At 41.4% G+C, this 17,680-nt stretch overlaps 1 protein-coding gene across 1 annotated transcript in view; it reads right to left on the bottom strand.

The window, feature by feature from the left end:
* The window catches only part of CADM2 (cell adhesion molecule 2), a 721,403-nt gene that overhangs the window by 141,095 nt on the left and 562,628 nt on the right, over nucleotides 1-17,680 (bottom strand). Inside the window, exon 6 of the mRNA XM_084843493.1 lies at nucleotides 10,886-10,976. Within this exon, the coding sequence (XP_084699619.1) occupies nucleotides 10,886-10,976 (91 nt within the window). The remainder of the gene's footprint in view (nucleotides 1-10,885; nucleotides 10,977-17,680) is intronic.

The following is a 17,680-nucleotide window of genomic DNA, read 5'->3' on the forward strand; positions in this document are numbered from 1 at the left end:
TGATGGCTAGATATGCATCTGTGAATAATTCTCTCTTCCTACATTTTCCCAGCTCAGAACAAAAACATGGTGATACTTCTGCCCATCCACTCCCCATCAATACTGTGTTGCAATACTACCAATGCATGCCGGGAAAATATTGCATGTTATGCTGCTATTAAAAGCTTTGGGGGCTCTGTCAGGAAAACAAATATACTATTTTTGTGCACCTTATAAATTCTAGGTTTGGTAATAAATAGGAATATGATAAAACATATGTGGTGCTCATTTAGCCACAATTTTATTTCTTTGTAAGGCTTTGCTCCTAAACTTTGCTGCTAAATTTTGATTCCCCACCCTCAGTTATTCATCTTGTAGTTATCTCTACAAAGATATCTTTCCCAGTACACATATATCTTTAAGAATCCTTCACCCTTTTCAAAATTGAGAGACTATAATTATTTTTCATGATTGGAATTAAATTGTGGAAGATTTCAGAAACAAAGAAGAATTATAATGACATCAGCAGCTAAAAGCAACTGGTTTAATGGTTTTTAGTTCCTAATAAGTTTGTTACGGTTAACACATTTCCATGCTAATATCGGCAGTTACCAGTGACCACAGATATTTCCTATGTGTTGTCATGATTTTTCCTGCCTACGCATGTCATGGGACACTTTTTTTCCAAAAGACACAAAAAGGCAGCTTTAATGGGAACTGAGAAGAGTAGTATCCAGCCAACAGAAAGAGAAGGGTTTTCAAAAAGTAAGTTGTTAGTTTTCATCTATTTAAAAGGCATCTCAACTTATATATAAATAATCTCAGTATTTTATATCCTGCTGTGGTCGACAGGAATTCATAATTTAGAGCATCATATCCCCAATCCCTTTGAAGGTGCAATAGAAAAGAATGCCATTCTTTTTGGTGATGTGTGAGATAATTCAGTTGGCACTTTTATTTATCATATATACCAAAAGAGAACTCAATTTTCTGAATGCCAGTCCTTAAGTAGCCAAAACGGCACCACCTGCACACAAGAGAGATCAAGATCAGTAGGCTTAACGGGAATGCTACGATTTCCAGAAGTATAAAACATCTTCAGAAAAAAAAAGTAAGGGGGGAGGGCCTCAAAGAAACAGTCCAGTCTGATCATTGGCACTGGATACAGAATACTGACTTACTGCTGAGATAGGGAAAAACAGTGGGAAATTGGCTGGGAATGGGAATGGAGTATCCTAAACTGGAGCACTATGGTCTGTAATAATTGTGCAAGGTCCCGCTTGTGTTCCTTGGAACTATTTTTATTTCATTTGTATACTGCCCTTTCTCCCAAGGGAGCCCAGGGCAATACGCTACAGAATAAAAAGGTATGATTTATACATGAATAAAACCATCAACCATAAAACTAAACATACCGCAACACAAAGAATCTTAAAGAAGCAATGTTTCAGGGCCATGTTACACCTCAAGAGCCTGAGTGAACAAATATGTTTTTAGCTGTTATCCAAAAGTCAGCAATGTGGGAGCCAACCACAGGGAGAGAATTTTATAGTCAGGGTGCTGCCAATGAGGAGGCCTATCCTGAGTCACCACACTACATACCATCCCCACTGATGGATCATGAGCATGGCCTCCCTGGCTAATCTGATGTATTGGTAGGTCCTGGGCAGGCGTTCTTTTAAGTACTTGAGTCTAAGTCATTTAGAGCTTTACACACAAGTACCAACACCTTGAATTGGACCTAACAGTTCACAGACAGCCAGTGCAGTGTTTGAAGGATCACTGTCACATAATCCCACTTAGCTTCTCCATTAAACAATCCAGCCACATTTTGCACCAGCGGCAGTTTCTAGACCATCTTCAAGGATGGCCCCATGTAGAGTGCATTACAGTAATCCAGTCAAGCAATGAGGAATTACCCACTCTGTGGGCCCAGGAGGAGGTCCAGAGCACTGTTTTGTCCTGGCCTGGGTCATCTCTCTGCTGCCCTAGTGGTAAAATGAAACAGAAGCTACAAAGAAACAGTACGCATAGTGGCTGAGCTCTGTACTTTGGGAGGTGAGATCAGAGTTCAATTGTCCCCTTAGCAATGAAATTTACTAGGTGACCTTGGGCCAGTTGCTGTCAACCTAACTATTCTCATTGCATAGTTGTGAGAATAAAATAGAATAATTTGTACACTATCTTACATTCCTTGGAGAAAGAGCAGGATAAACAAACAAAGATAAATAAAAAGGTAGAATCTCTAGCCATCAGCTGTGTTACACCTCCTTACTACACAAATAGCTTCTGTTCGTTTCATGCAAAAGATAGCATTTTGAAGCAGCAGGTTGATAACGCCAAACTTCAGCCATGGAAAAAGGATACTACAAATGTGCTTGATTTGTTTCCATCCTCTGAAAGGTTGAATGCATAAAATGATCTTTGACTGTACATTAACCGTTTCTAACTTCTAGTGTTACCAAATGCTATACTGATGATATTTGTTGTATCACTTTTCTTTAGCAACTACTTCCAAGCTGCAGACAGATTTTTTTAACCATCTTCTTGTCTTGCATAATCTCACGGAAGAAAAAACACACATTTTGAATATGTATCATATGTGAGTACATAAAGTGCTGTATTTACAGGTTATTTTTCTGACCTATTTTAGGAGCAACCATTGTGGGAGAGCCAGTTGACGCTAAGAAAGGTCTCTGCTGAATAAAGACCATTAAGCCATCTTATCACTTCACAGTCTACTAAAAGAGAAATTCTTGGGTGCTATAGTGGATTTTATTGTGAAGTATAACTTATAATGGGCTCTAATGCTTCTAGCTGTTTCTTCCCATGATACTATGGCACCAATTTTCCTGCTTCATAGGGAGAAAAGTATTCCCAACTGGAAAATGAAAATCTAGTGGCACAGACAGCAAATATATTTACTGCAACACAAAAATTTAATATATTCATTACAGTATGTGTTTACATCTTAGCAGAAATGATTCATTTTTCTTAGCCTGTATAAATTTATGTATAATGATATATATTACCACTCTAGAGTCTTAAATTCATTGAAATATTGGTGAGTAAGGTCACAAAAATAGCTTTTACATAATCCTTTAAAATAATTGGCTTTTCGGTTACAAATACAAAGTGCCTATTTGAGATGGTTTGCTAAGAATATGTCACCAGTGGAGTCATATTCTTCTTTGAGCATCCTCAGGTGAGACTTCTGTAAGGCTTTAGAATGTTTAATTGAAACATATACCACATTGCAGGTGGACAATAAGTAAAGTCAGTGCAGATTACTAAGAGACAAGTAGTCTCTTTCCCTTCAAATCTATCCATACTCTAAGGAAACTGCATTAAGTAGGCAGTTGGAGACATTAAAAAGTATGATGGTAGGAGATACAAAATCTTCATATAATGAAACTGTAGAAAATGAAAGTTGTGTACAATAATATATAGGAAACAGGTTGTGTTTTAGTAATATGTCAACTCTAACTTTAAATCTGTGTTCCTACACTGAATTTATGCCATTATGAGCTTTCTGGGCAGTTGGGTATGCATTGTAAGAATTTGCTATGGCCAATACAAATAAGTCATATCTACAAGCTCCACTTTACCCTTTGCCTGATGGGGTGAAATATATATAGCAAGTATTTATTTTTTGTTTAATTGGTCAATCATATTGAAAAATAAATTCTTTTTTTATATATTAAGCATTTCCTACAGTCCAGTGAGTGTGGGTGATGCTTACCCTGCTGAAAAGCATAACAGGTGTATGTGATTTAAATTTTAGCCCTTGATTCAGATATCCCTTCATACATTCAAACCTTGTAGAGAAAGATTCTCTCCTTTCCCAACATTTAGAATATATGCCTTTCAGCATAATCCTGTGTGTGTTTACTCAGAGTTTAGTTCTCCTGTGTTCAGCAGGGTCAGGTAAATATGCACAGGACTGTACCCTTAGAGTGCAATCCTATACATGCCTACTTACAAGTAAGACACATTGAGTCAAGTGGGACTTACTCCCAGATAAATGAGTACTGGAGCCCTAGTCTTGGGGTTTTCTCTGAACAGTAACCAACATTCCTGAAAAGAAAGAGCTTGCATAGACTTTAAACCCAAAATCTAACTGTTAAAAAGAGATAGACAATGGGCAGTATCCAATACTGCCACTGCACTCCCTCTGCTTATGCAAGAGGAACTAGTGGTTCTGAAAGCAATCCCAGAAATGAGCAGAAATGCTCATTTTTGGAATGGGACAGGTCAGTGGAGCTTTCTTTTGCAAGCTCCACTGGCCTGCTCCTTTCACTCGTTTCTGCTGCGGGGTCTGCTAGCTTCCCATTGTGCTAGCAGTGGATCCTGTTAGCACATGGGCAGCACTGGATACTGCCCAACAGCCTTTATTTGAGCCATGAACTACTTTTTCAGAGATTACTGCTAGAACTTATAGAGACTTCCTTAGGATAGATCCTAAGTTGTTCAGGATATTTGCTGTATTAAACTTAACTGTCTAATCTGTATCTTGCACTGCTAGAGCAAGCCTCACTGAAACAAAGGGCCTTGTTGTGGCAGACAGGACCTTCAGTTCATGTCTTTCTCCACAAAGAAAATGGAGCAGCTTACCTTTAACAGTTCTGGGAGAGTGGTCCACAGTGTTGCTCCTATGGATGATTAGGAAGGAAGTGCTTCCTGCAAGGAAGGAGGGCAGGAGCACACGCTAAGTTGCCAGCCATGCAACTTATCACAGAATCCACCCTTCTTGAAGGATATTCTCTAAAATTCTATTTTGGGGGGAGGGGAAAATAGTTTATACATGTCTAACCATGGCACGGGTAAGCTGAGACACTGAAACATATTCGTGTCTTACTTGCAAACATATTTGTTGCATAAATCATCCTTCTATATTATTATTTTAGTCACAAAACACCTTGTGGAGGCACTTCAGCGACTACAAATCACAGCATAGATAGCAGCCTTTATCCGAAGGCAAAATACAAGGTTGCAAGCAGTCCTCATAATAAGATGAGAAGGCAAGGCCAAATTCTAACCTCTCTCTTTCTGTGTGCAGGTTAATTTCTACTGTAACCCCCCCCCCCCCGCAACGACAAATGCCACATTTACATTTAATGCTAAACCATAGGTTAGCATGGTATGCACGAACAGGAAGAAACTGTAGTTGGCCTCAGGTTTGCATGCTCCCCCACTCCCAAGATGCTGTATTAGGGATGTACGAAAGTGACTTACCTTTTAACGAAATTGATTCGAGGTGGGGGGGAAGCGCTCCGTCCCTCCCCCCGAAATTCTGGCTGGGGGGGAGGTGCTCCGTCCCTCCCCCCCTGAAATTCTGGCCAGGGGGGGAGGCGCTCTGTCCCTCCCCCCCGAATCCTGGCTGGCCGGGTCCACAAATGGCGGCGGCCGTAGCCGCCGCCACTTGCGTCCCTGCAGTCAGCCGTGATAGGCTATGTAAATATTTACATAGCCTATCACGGCTGATTTAAAAGAAAAAAAACCGCGCGTACGCAAATGGCGGCGCCCATGGACGCCGCCATTTGCATACGCGCTTTTTTTCTTTCTTTTAAATCAGCCGTGATAGGCTACATAAACATTTACGTAGCCTATGACTTTTTTTGTTTGTTTGTTTGTTTTACTGGAAATGGCGGCGGTGGCAGCCGGTCGGAAGACCGGCCGCCGCCGCACCACCGCCACACCGCCGCCACAGACGCTGCTGCTAGGAAGATTCACCCAAGATAAGTCCTGTCCCGGGGGGGAGGGGGGGCAGACCGTTTCGCCACCGATTTCAGGGGGCTGAATGCGCTGGCATTTGGCCTCCCTGAGATTCGTGGCGAAATTCTCTGACATCCCTAGCTGTAGTTTTAATTATGCCCCATGCAAGTTGTGTGTGTGTGGTGTGATGGAGGTTGTTACCATTTTGCAATCAATTGCTTCTTGACAGCCTTGGGATAGCTAGATGCCTGACCATAGCAAAGTAGGTGGGATTCCAGTGTCAGTGAATTCAATTAATACAGGAATGGGCTATTTAGGATGATATAATTCTTCTATAATACCTTTGGATGGTATCACTGAAGAAGCATCTCATCTACATGAACAGTCTCAACTACATGTATACTAAGGAATTTGATAACCTATATGTGGAATGCATATTTTAAAATGCTATATTGTGTGAGTGAACACAGCACATCCCTATAAGCTAGTTTTAACCACGGCACACATACTGATTGGATGGCAGCCTTGTTAAAACTGCAGAGTTGTGTAGCTTTCAGTATTTAGTAGATGGAATACTTTAGAATGCATAATTTAGAATGGATTGCAGAGTGTTGTACTGACCCCAGAAGTCAAGAGATAGTTTAATGCGTTGTTCAGTTTACTTTGACATGCTTTTGAATAGGCTCCCAAGGATAAGCATAGAGGGAGTGGTTGTGCTCGTGCTAAAAGTAATATATATCTCTGCATGATACGTGTTTTACCTTTTTAAAACTGGTTTTATCCATGCAAATAATATTTGATGCAAAGAATGCCAAATATTGTACTGCCTTGACATGTATTCCAATATCTGCTATTTAGAAATATTTATTGCCACTGGGAAGTATAATAAACATTGTGGTGTATATTTACCAGGTCCTGCAAGTATTATTTTGTTAAGATCTCAACTACCATACAACAAACTGAGGATGTTTCCAGTTTGGGTGGAATCTGTTTCTGTTTATTAGCTCAGAAAGCTTTACGTGTTCTCTAAAAGCCACAAAAGATTTAGATTCAAAAATATCTTCCATATCATTTAAATCAAGCATGTTAATAGCAGAATCTGAGAAGACAAGACATTCTGAGCAACTTTCTACTATCTGACACAAATTATCAAAAATGTGCGTTAAAAAGACAGCCCTGCTTCTGGATTTTATTGATTGATTGATTGATTGATTGCATTTATATCCTGCCTTTTTTCCTCCAAGGAACTCAAGGCAGCGTACATGATCCTCCTCCTTCCTCCATTTTATCCTCACAACAACAACCCTGTGAGGTAGGTTGGGCTGAGAGTCTGTGACTGGCCCAAAGTCACCCAGTGAGCTTCCATGGCCGAGTGGGGACTAGAACCCAGATCTCCCGACTCCCAGTCCAGCACTCTAGCCACTACACCACACTGGCTCTCTAGCCACTGGCACTGGATAGGGCTATAGACAGAGCATATTCCAACTCTTGTCTGACACCTGTCAAACATAAGGATGGTCTAGCTATGGTTCTGTGTACAATGATAGGAAAGCTATAAAAAGTGCATCACCCGCTACAAAGGGAGAAGAGTGTAAGAAAGAAGCACCAGACTTTAAAATGTTTCTGGCAAGAACACTCCTGAACCACTTCTGCAGCATGTGCGTTATTATTTTTCCACTGAAATGTTACAGGTGTTAATTGTTTAGGACTATGCATATTGCATTTGGAGATCAAAGTATCTACTTCAAACAACTTTCAGTTACAGAACCATTATTTGTTTACCTATCAAACAGCACAGATTAGAAGTGAGAACAGGGGGAAAATCACGCTTTCAGGTGTACCCAAATAGTGAATATGCACAATATAATTAAAAGCACCATATTCATGCTTAATTGGCACATTTAAGGATCTAACTTAGGTCCTCCTAAGTTAGATATCCTCTGATCTCAGCCTATGTAGGTCCTGTATAATTAAATCAGACTGGCATGAAACTGGAGCTAGCATGGGGTTACACGTTTCAAATGATCTGACTCAAGATACGATCACTGTGAGTGTAGTGTATGCCACATCCTACCACCTTCTTGCAGGAACCATTTTCTGAATCTGATTTTGTGTTAAATTCCTGAAGATAAGTGTTATCTTCTTCAATAGGTTACTGCAACAGCCAGCTCCCTCTCCCTGCCTGCATAGCTATCTTTTCATTCCTGCCATCATACACTTGCATTTTGAAGTCAGCCTCAGAAGCGTCCCAGGAGTGTAGCTCCCACCAGGCTCACATATGAGCTCAGTTCATGTAGAGGTGCTGTAAAAATGTGCCTCTTCATTCGTGTGTGTGTGTGTGTGTGTCTGCAGTGTCATGTTCTCAATGTGAGTTGTGAGAATGCCACTGCAAGTTCTGTGACTGCACACACTGGGTTTGATCCAGATTGGTGCTGCTCCAGACAATGGGGCTTTCCCACCTCTCTTCCCCACTGGAGCCCACCTGCAAAGCTTCTCACAGGGCCTTCTGCATTTGTATGAAATAGGATTTTGGAAGCATTTTCAAGCCACTGTTACTACAGAAATTGACCCCAAGAAGCCTTCCTAGGAAGTGGCCTTGGTATCTGCACAAATGCATTCTCTGCATGACAAAATATAATTCAATCAACCATATGAATTTGGTGATGGGCTTCATGAGAACCTGTTGTGGGCAGGTAATTTGTTTGCTCAGGAAGATGGTATTCGTCCTGTTCTAGATGGGGTTGTACCTCCCTAAAGGATCAAGTTTAATTCCAGATCCACTTTTGCCACCAGAGGCCCAAACGGCCTCTGTAACATGGAGTACCTTTTATCAGCTGAGGTTGGTGCACCAGCAGCAGTCTCTCCTGGACAGAGAGAGCCTCACTCACTATGGTAATCCATGCTTTGATAGCACCCAGCATTTACTGTTGTAAATGTAATGTGTTAGATATAAGGCTGCCTTTTTTGAAGACTGCCTGGAAACTTCAATTAGCTCAGAATAAGGCTGCTAGAGTACTGATTGGGATTGGACATGGGACCTATATCATGCCAATCCTTAAACAGCTGCATTGGTGTCCAGTTTGTTTCTGAGCACAACTCAAAGTATTCATACTTACATTTTAAAATCCTACATGGCTTAGGACCTTGGTTCTTGAAGGAATGCCTGTTCTGATGTCAATCTGCCCATGTACTGAGGCCATCAGCAGAGGCTATACTTCAGGTGCCCCCATCATCTGGCGTAAGGTGGGTGGTGACCAGCGAGAGGGCCATTTTCATATTAGCATCCTACTCACAGAATTTCCTTCCTGGGAAGGCTTGCCTTGCACCTACTATGTTACCTTTTAGGTCATTTGTTATTCTGCAAGGTTTTTTCTATTGTTGCGTTGATTGATTTGCGGCCCTATACTGTATTGATTGTATTATTTGTTTTCAGAGAGCACCAGCAGACCCCCATTTGGGTCTCCATACAATCACTTTGGCTCAGATGTCTTCATTTTGTCTGGAAAGATTGGCTGGGAATGCTAGGACCATATGCATGTGCAGTTTGTTGACATCTACTGAGATGGACATAGTTGTGTCTCTACCCTCTGTATACTGGCATAAGACCTCTTGGAATCATTAATGCTTAATCTCGCTCCATTTCCTAAGTCACAGATTCTGAGTGTCTTTACAAATATATAGTGTAAAATACACCTAAAGTTAAGTGCCTTCTCCTTTACTAAACAGGAAAAAACAATCATCTTTCTTTTCTTCGCTTGGAAATCCATTTGACAACCATCCCACTGTTTTGTGAGTCTCTGTTTCTAAGCCTATAATTGTCTTAGAACCCCGGAACTTGGCTGCTAGCTACAAATCTCCCTATTCCATTCTTATTCTAAAGAAAGTGCAGGAGGCCAGATCTGGATTGGAACCCTAGGACAGAGAGGGAGGGAGGGTTAACTCCTTTTCCCGCTCTGTGGTCCTGATCCAGATTGGTCCCCTCTGCACCTGTAATTTTCATTGCCAAAAAGTGATCTACTTGTTTAAAATTTAGGCAATAAAATTACAGGTTAAAGCCCCCCTTTCCCACCCTAGGGTCCCAATCTGGACTAGATCCCCTGCACTTACTTTAGAGTAAGGACTACTGCTATCTATGTCTTCAAAGTAATTTGTAGTTTGGGTCTCAGAAGCTCAATTCATGCTGTTGGGTACCTGTGACTGTGAGTACCCAACATATGAAGGGCAAGTGGGAATGGGTGGATCTAGCCATGCCCCCTTAGTATCATCATCATCTAGTTTCTGGCCCAGCTCTACCAGACCCATAGTAGCCTATCCTTCATCAAAATAGATGCAGAACCACAGTGAGGTTCTACCACTTGAAATAAATGCCCCGGTCATTTGTATTCTGGAAGGGTTTGTTCCCTGAACAGGGGGAAGTGGCTGCAGACATATATAGAGATATGTGTCTCAAGCAAGTGTGGCACTGTATTGTTCTTATTTTAGCTGTTTGGCTAAGGGGTGGTATACAAAAATACACTATCAATCAATCAGTCAATCAATAATATATGTCTGGGGAGCGTTTAATGTAATAGGGAGGAAATATTTTGAATTTTATCACCAAATGGCAAATTTTATGTAATCTTAATATATTTCTGGGGTGGGTTTAAGGTTTGTTTGTTTGAAGAAATAAGTAAATAAATTCTTAGTGAATCTCAAACACATACAGCTTCCCTCTCTTAATGCTATTTTTAAAAGTGGGATAGTTGAAAAGACAATTTGCATATATCATTAAATTTCCAATTACCATGTAAATGACAACCAAAGCAGGCAGAGAGTTCAACACTTTACTGGGGGGGGATGTCTTGATTTTAGAAGTTTTTTATCAGATGTGAAGCTTTGCTTTGAGAATACGTATCCATCATCAGTCTGACGCTATGAATGGCAAATAAGCCTGCAATCCTTTCAGGTTGAAATAGCTTACTTTAAAAAAAATGCACAGCAGGAATCCTTTCCCAAAACTAAAATAAATGACAAAGTAAAAGACCAGTCTTCCATAGGCACTTAATGAAGACATGCTTCAAGGGGTTTTCTGTACCAGAGATCACTTTACACCCCAGGACAAGAGAAAAACAGTAGAGCTTTGCAGTCAGAGGCTGCAATCAAAGGAGAATAAAGAAAATAACAAAAATATATTGCTTGTTAAATCACTTACAGTGGTTTTCCTTTGGATTCACAAATCAAAGTTATAGATTGTCCTTCTTCTGGCCACAATGTGGAAGGTATTATTTTAACTGAAGGAATATCTGGAAAAAATAATATTTATTGAATTACATTAAAACTGTATACCAGCTGTACTATACATATTATTTAAAGCAAAGTCAGATTTCTTGGTTTAAGACACTATTAAATATTGTCCTTTTGCCAGTTCTGAGAAAATATGATAGTATGCGTTTGTGCAGTGGTTTCTTGGTGGACTACCAGCTTCTGCCACTGAGCATCACTGAATGGAGGTGGGGGACATGGTGCCCTTACTAGAGAGCGTCATATAATGCAGTGGTGTAACCACCTGAACTGCATCTAAGGCACCATTCTGTTGAGTAGCTAGTAGTGTTTGGTACAGGTGATGTCACCAATAGCTTGCACCAGGAGTTCTTAATTACTCAGCAGCCACTAAAGTAGTTTGGACCACCTTCTTTTATTCAGCAGTACTGAGTGGAGGAAGCTGTAGTGCAAATCACTGCACAAGCAACAGCTGAATCCAAGTAGAAAATAAAGATGTCCCTACATTTCTACACAAATCACTTGGAGTGCCTGGCTAAGATTCACAAATTTGAAAGTGAAAGGTAAAATACAAAAATGAATACATGGGAAATGAATAACAAGCACTCCATGCAATTCTTTCTTTGTAGATGGATAGGAATGGTATTAGAAAAAATGACTGCATTAAGAATACAATTAAATAAGCATATTTACTGTGTAGTAATCTGAAATAATATAATGTCTTTATTAAGCTTTTAGAGCTGGAAACAGTGCAGAAAAGGGCAACTAAAACGATCAAGAGGCTGGAGCAACTCCCCTATGAGGGAAGGTTACAACAGCTGGGATTGTTTAGCTTGGAAAAAAGGAGAGTACAGGGAGACAAGATAGAGGTGTACAAAATTATGCATGGTGTGGAGAATGTGGATAGGGAGACATTTTTTCCCTCTCTTGCAATACTAGAGCCCAGGGTTATCACATGAAGCTGACTGGCGGGAGATTCAGGATAAAAGGAGTATTTCTTCACCCAGCACATAGTTAAACTATGGCATTCGCTACCACAAAATGTAGTGATGGCCCCCAATTTGGATGGCTTTAAAAGTGGGTTAGACAAATTCCTGGAGGAAAAGTCTATCAATGGCTACTGGTCCTGATGGGTATGTGCTACTTCCTGTATCAGAGGAAGTATGCCTGTGTACACCAGTTGCTGGGGAACATGGGTGGGAGGGTGCTGTTGCACTAATGTCCTTCTTGTGGGTTCCCCTGAACCCTTGGTCTGATCCAGCATGGCTGGTCTTATGTTCCTAGATAAAAATGTTTTCCCACAGGGGATACAACAGTACTTTTCTCCTAAAACATAATATTATTGATTTTCTGCTTGATTTTTTTTAGGTCAGCAAGCCATTCTGATGGTAACATCAAATAAATTACCTTACAATAGCATATAATTTGTGCTAAACCTTAAAATATGATTTCTGTTTGATGCAATTAAATTTTAATTGCATCAATAAGTCAGCTATGTCAGACACTCTAGTGGTTCTCATGTCACAGCAGAAACGGAACCCAAGTGGAACATGCAGAGGAAAGGACAAGCAGTGTAGGGTTGGCTAAGTTTTCAATGGTTCCAACTGACTCGTGTGCAGTGCAAGTAAGTAAATTGGCTACATCCTGGGACACAGCTGAAAGGGTAAGGCAGTCTTCCCAACCAAATGGTCTCCAGATGTATTGGACTACAGTGCCCAGGATTCTTGACCACACTGGCCATGTTGGCTGGAGCTGATGAGAGGTGAAGTCCAACACATCTGAAGGGTACCAGATTGGGGAAAGCTAAGGTAGAGGAACCTCATCTGAGAAGTTGGGATTATCCTTTCGCACAATCATCTCTTGAGGACACCTGGCAACTACCCTACCAATAGATGGGGTGACCTGGGGCCTTCATCTACAGGGTGGCTGTACTCTTCTGGGAAAATATTACTATGGGGGGAAATATGGTCCCCACACTGTCATTGATTGACTGTCCTCCACTTACAGGTACCTCATAGGTGTGCAAAGTGTATCTATACACAGAGCAAAGGCACAGTGCATCACCCTATGATATGAAGCCCTTACCTCCACACCATCCTAATTATCATATTGCTGGACATTTCAGTAGTATGAGAAAAATAAGGTACAGAATGACCTAAACAGGATTTTTAGAGAGTACTTATGACATTAACAAGGCAGACATGGGATAGACCTTTGTATCTTTTATGCAAAAGGAAATTTGCCCCAAATAAGAGTTAAAAGAATATTAGAATTTAGAATATTGTACCTTGAGATTTTCTCTCGTGGATAAACTATACTTTGCCACAACTTTTTGTATGAACTTCCAAACTTTAAACATATGTCTCTTTAATCGAAACCTTCATTCTTACAATGGTCATGGTAATAAAAGCATATAGCCATTTAACTTAATTTTTCAAGAACTTCCAGTTACCCATTACAATTCCCTCTCTGAGGCTGAATCTACACACAGCAGTTATACTGTTATCATACCGTTATCATAACTATTGGTGCTCATTGGTGTCATGCATACCAAGAGTTATGATATGATAACGGTATGACTGCTATGTGTACATTCAGCCTGAACTAGCATAACCATAGCTACCACTAACTATGGCTAGTATAAGTATGATTACAACAGTTCAGATTTCTGAACCACAGTTAACCTAATGATGGAAGGAAGGGGACAGACACACAGCTGGGGGGAGGTATGATTATACATGAGCCCACAAGGTACACCCAATTGCCAAACCATGGTTTGAGGAGTAGGCAGCTGTATGTCTGATTCAGACCTATGTATGACCTTTTTTGATTGTCTGGGAGTTAGGTTTTTAGTTTTCATCTTCTATAAAATCCAGTAAATTTATATACATTTCTCTTCAAGAAGTATTTGGCATGTATCAGCTAGGGATGTACGAAAGTCACTTACCTGTTCGCGGATTATGTTGATGGTGGGGGGGAGGCGTTCCGTCCCTCCCCCCGGAATCCTCGCCGGGGGGGAGGCGCTCCGTTCCTCCCCCCCCGGAATCCTCCAAGGCCGGCTGTGCTCCGCAGCAGCTCCGCGGAGCAGCCGGCCAGGCCCTGCCAGGCCAGAGCCATCCGCAGCCAGATTTCTGGCCACAGAGGGCTCTGGGTAAAAAACCAAACAAACAAACCACGTACGCAAATGGCGGTGGCTACAGCCGCTGCCATTTGCGTTCCTTATTTTTGCCCTCTTAATCTACGTAAATATTTACGTAGACTATGATGACGAAAATAAAGGGGAACGCAAATAGCGTAGCGGGCGCTATTTGCATCCCTTTTTGATTCCCCGTTTTAGCCTACGTAAATCTTTACGTAGGCTAAAACGGGGAATCAAAAAGGGACACAAATAGCGCCCGCTACGCTATTTGCATTCCCCTTTATTTTCGCCGTCATAGTCTACGTAAATATTTACGTAGATTAAGAGGGCAAAAATAAGGAACGCAAATGGTGGCGGCTGTAGCCGCCGCCATTTGCGTATGCGGTTTTGTTTTTTAATCCACCCAGCCATGATAGGCTACGTAAAGATTTACGTAGCCTATCACGTCTTTTTTTTTTTTAAACCTAGTCATGATAAGCTATGTAAATCTTTACGTAGCCTATCACGTCTTTCTTTTTCTTTCTTTCTTTCTTTCTTTCTTTTTTTACCAGAGTGGAAATGGTGGTGGCGGCGGCAGCTGGTCAGAAGACCGGCTGCCGCCGCCGCCAGAGCTGCCGCCAGAGCTGCCGCTGCCTGGAAGATCTGCCCCAGGTGAGTCTCGTCCCGGGGGGGATCCACGGGGGGGCGGCAGGCTGTTCCGCCATGGAGTTCGGGAGGCCGAATGCACTGGCATTTGGCCTCACCGTGATCCGTGGCAGAATTCTCTGCCATCCCTAGTATCAGCACAGAAGTTTAAACAAACACTTAATACATTAAAAAAAGTTGCTGAAATTTTCTAATTTGCCAGGTTTATTTGCTCAAAAGTTTTCTTGCCTCATAGAACTAGTCTTTCTCATTTAAAGTACCATCACCCTTTGCCAGCATACATTAAATTTGGAAACAGCAAAATTTTCTGGTCAGGCAGGCCTACCACAGTGATTTCTATGAAATTAGTCAGTGATTGGTGTCAGTTATGTCAGTGGGACTGAATGTAGCAATTCCTTTGTTTCTTTTTTTATGGATCTCTTATCGCTTGTGTGGTTCTAAAGCATGTTAGATCATAGACTCCAGTTACTATGCAGCACATGTACTTTCAAAACACCAGATGGACAAACTGAACACATTATGATAATTCAACAATGACACACCTAACTACCTGGCCTGGCATTAATTTGGGTGGTATTTGATGCCCCTTTCCTCTCCCACCCCAACAAACCTGCAGCTCTGCATTTCATCTTCTCTTGGTATTTTGCATTTGATATTTTTAATTAGAAGTACTTCTATTCTTTCACGGCTTGTTAACACTTTCATTTGGGAAGCACAGCTTTCATTAGCCATGTGAATAATCACTATTCATTGCAGCAAAGTCCATTTCTTGCAATAACCTTGCTCTGACCTGATTATCAGTTAAACGACAAAAACAGTGTCTAATTAGCCAATCAGCTCATGTTCAAATTCACATGACCTAACTTTATTAGAAAGGTCTGTAACATAAATGTCTAGTGTCTCCCCTGACATCTAAAGAAAACATTTCTTACTCCTGTTATGTCTTCTCAATCATACAGAAAAGTCCAGGAGCGCTGCAAACACCCATTCATTTTTCAGTCAGATTTCCACTTGGAAAAGTGATTCAAATAGCTTTGTCAGGTTCATATCTCACAAGAAGCTTTCCACACTGGTGCTAAGTAACAATGACAGTGAATGGAAAGTGCTGCTTACATATTATTTCTTGAACTAAGTTTCATAGGAAAAGAATAACCTATTCATAAGATTAAAAGTATTATGCTAAAAAAAATCAAAATTACTTGAAACCGGAGTAAAGAAGTGTGAAGGGGCTATCAGGAATAAGAGAGCGAATCCTGACTCCTAGCTGCTGACATGCATATCAGCCACATAGATCTGGCCGATGAGTGATTGTTGTCAGTCTGAAGCGGGGCCTAAATGAGTATGGCTCCCTTAATCAAGCTTCCCATCCCCATGGATGAAGCCATATGTGTGTATATTTGTACACATGCAGGGCAACCTTCAGAATGATGCTGATTGCACATCAGTGTGTAGGCGCTGGGGCTGGCCCAGTCATTCCTGATACCATAGGGGGCAGAACTGACCCCTGCAAAACCCCACACCAGATGGGGCTGAGCAATATCTCCCAAGCACCACCTTCTGGAACCAACCATCAAAGTAGGAGTGAAACCACTGCAATGCAATATTTCTTACTCCCAACAATCTCCTCGAAAGGATACCATAATTGATGGTAATGAAAGTCACTGAGAGATCTAGGAGAATCAAAAGGATCATCCTCCCCATCTCTCTCCCAACACACAGGGCAACCAAGGCTGTTTCCATGCCAAAACCTGAACCCCGAATGAAATGGATGGAGGTAATTGTCTCATCCAAAAGTGTCTGGAGCTGGTTGGCACACACCTGCTCAAGGATCTTGCCCAGGAAAGGAACATTTGGCACCAGCCTAAAGTTGGTGAGATCTTTCAGGTCCAAGGAGGATTTCTTCAGGAGTGGTTAAGCATTATAGATATATTCTATCAGTGTTCATGTGAAACTCTATTCAGACCTTTGAGTTCACAAATATTGGGTTAGATCCAGATTCAGGTGCATGCAACTGGAGTGGTTGAAGTAGACTTTCCCATACCCTCATCCCACAGCAGCTCCTCCAGTCCCCTGAAAATGCTGGGGGGTTGGGTGACTCTGCTGAAAGCTGGGGGGTGGGGGCTGTGGTGGGGAGAAGGAAGAGGCACCTTCCTTCAGCAGAGCCCTTCCATGCACAGGGAAGATCCTGGATCCAACCCAATTTATAAGGGTGTAAAGCTATAATATATATCTGGAGCAGCAATCATTGGATCCTTAATGGAGTGAACAGTCAACACAAACACAAGACTATGGCCCAGTGCTCTTGCTGCTAATCTTGTGTTCTCAGTTGTGCCTGTCAAGCTGCACAGACAATAGAGTCCCCTGCCCTCACTGTGCCAAATAACTGGTTCTCATCCCTGCCTCCTCTTTCCTTTTTTTGTCTTCCACATGATGGCACATGGTAGATGGAAAGAAAGACTGTACTCTCCCTCCTCCCATACATAGCTGCCATACTTTGGTAGAAGTCGAAAAGACATATACATTGACATGGGCTGCTGTAATCCTATTTTAGATTCAGTTTTGCTATTATAGATATATCTTGCTATTATACTGAGTTAGTGTAGGAATGCTGCAAAAAAACCATGATTTTCTATCTGGAAAAAAAAAATAACATATCTGCAGCTACAAATAAGCACCTGGGTTATAGCAACAGGTTTCTTAATAGTTAACACGTAACCACAGAAAGAAAGTGGTATTGTTGCACAATTAACTGAATTACACAGAATGCAGAAGGACGCTCAATATCAGAGTGGTCAGGAACCAAGTAGTGTACTATGATACTCAGATTAGATGGATACACAATACCTAGCTGGTTTCTGTGCTTTTCAGCTGGAGATTGTGAACAACTGACTCAGGTCTCTTTGCTTTTAAATGAGAAAGGAAACAATACGCAACTATGCTATG

This window comes from Heloderma suspectum, chromosome 3 (genome assembly GCF_057233095.1).
Source record: "Heloderma suspectum isolate Gila_16-S chromosome 3, 16-S_ref, whole genome shotgun sequence".
Lineage (NCBI taxonomy): Eukaryota > Metazoa > Chordata > Lepidosauria > Squamata > Helodermatidae > Heloderma > Heloderma suspectum.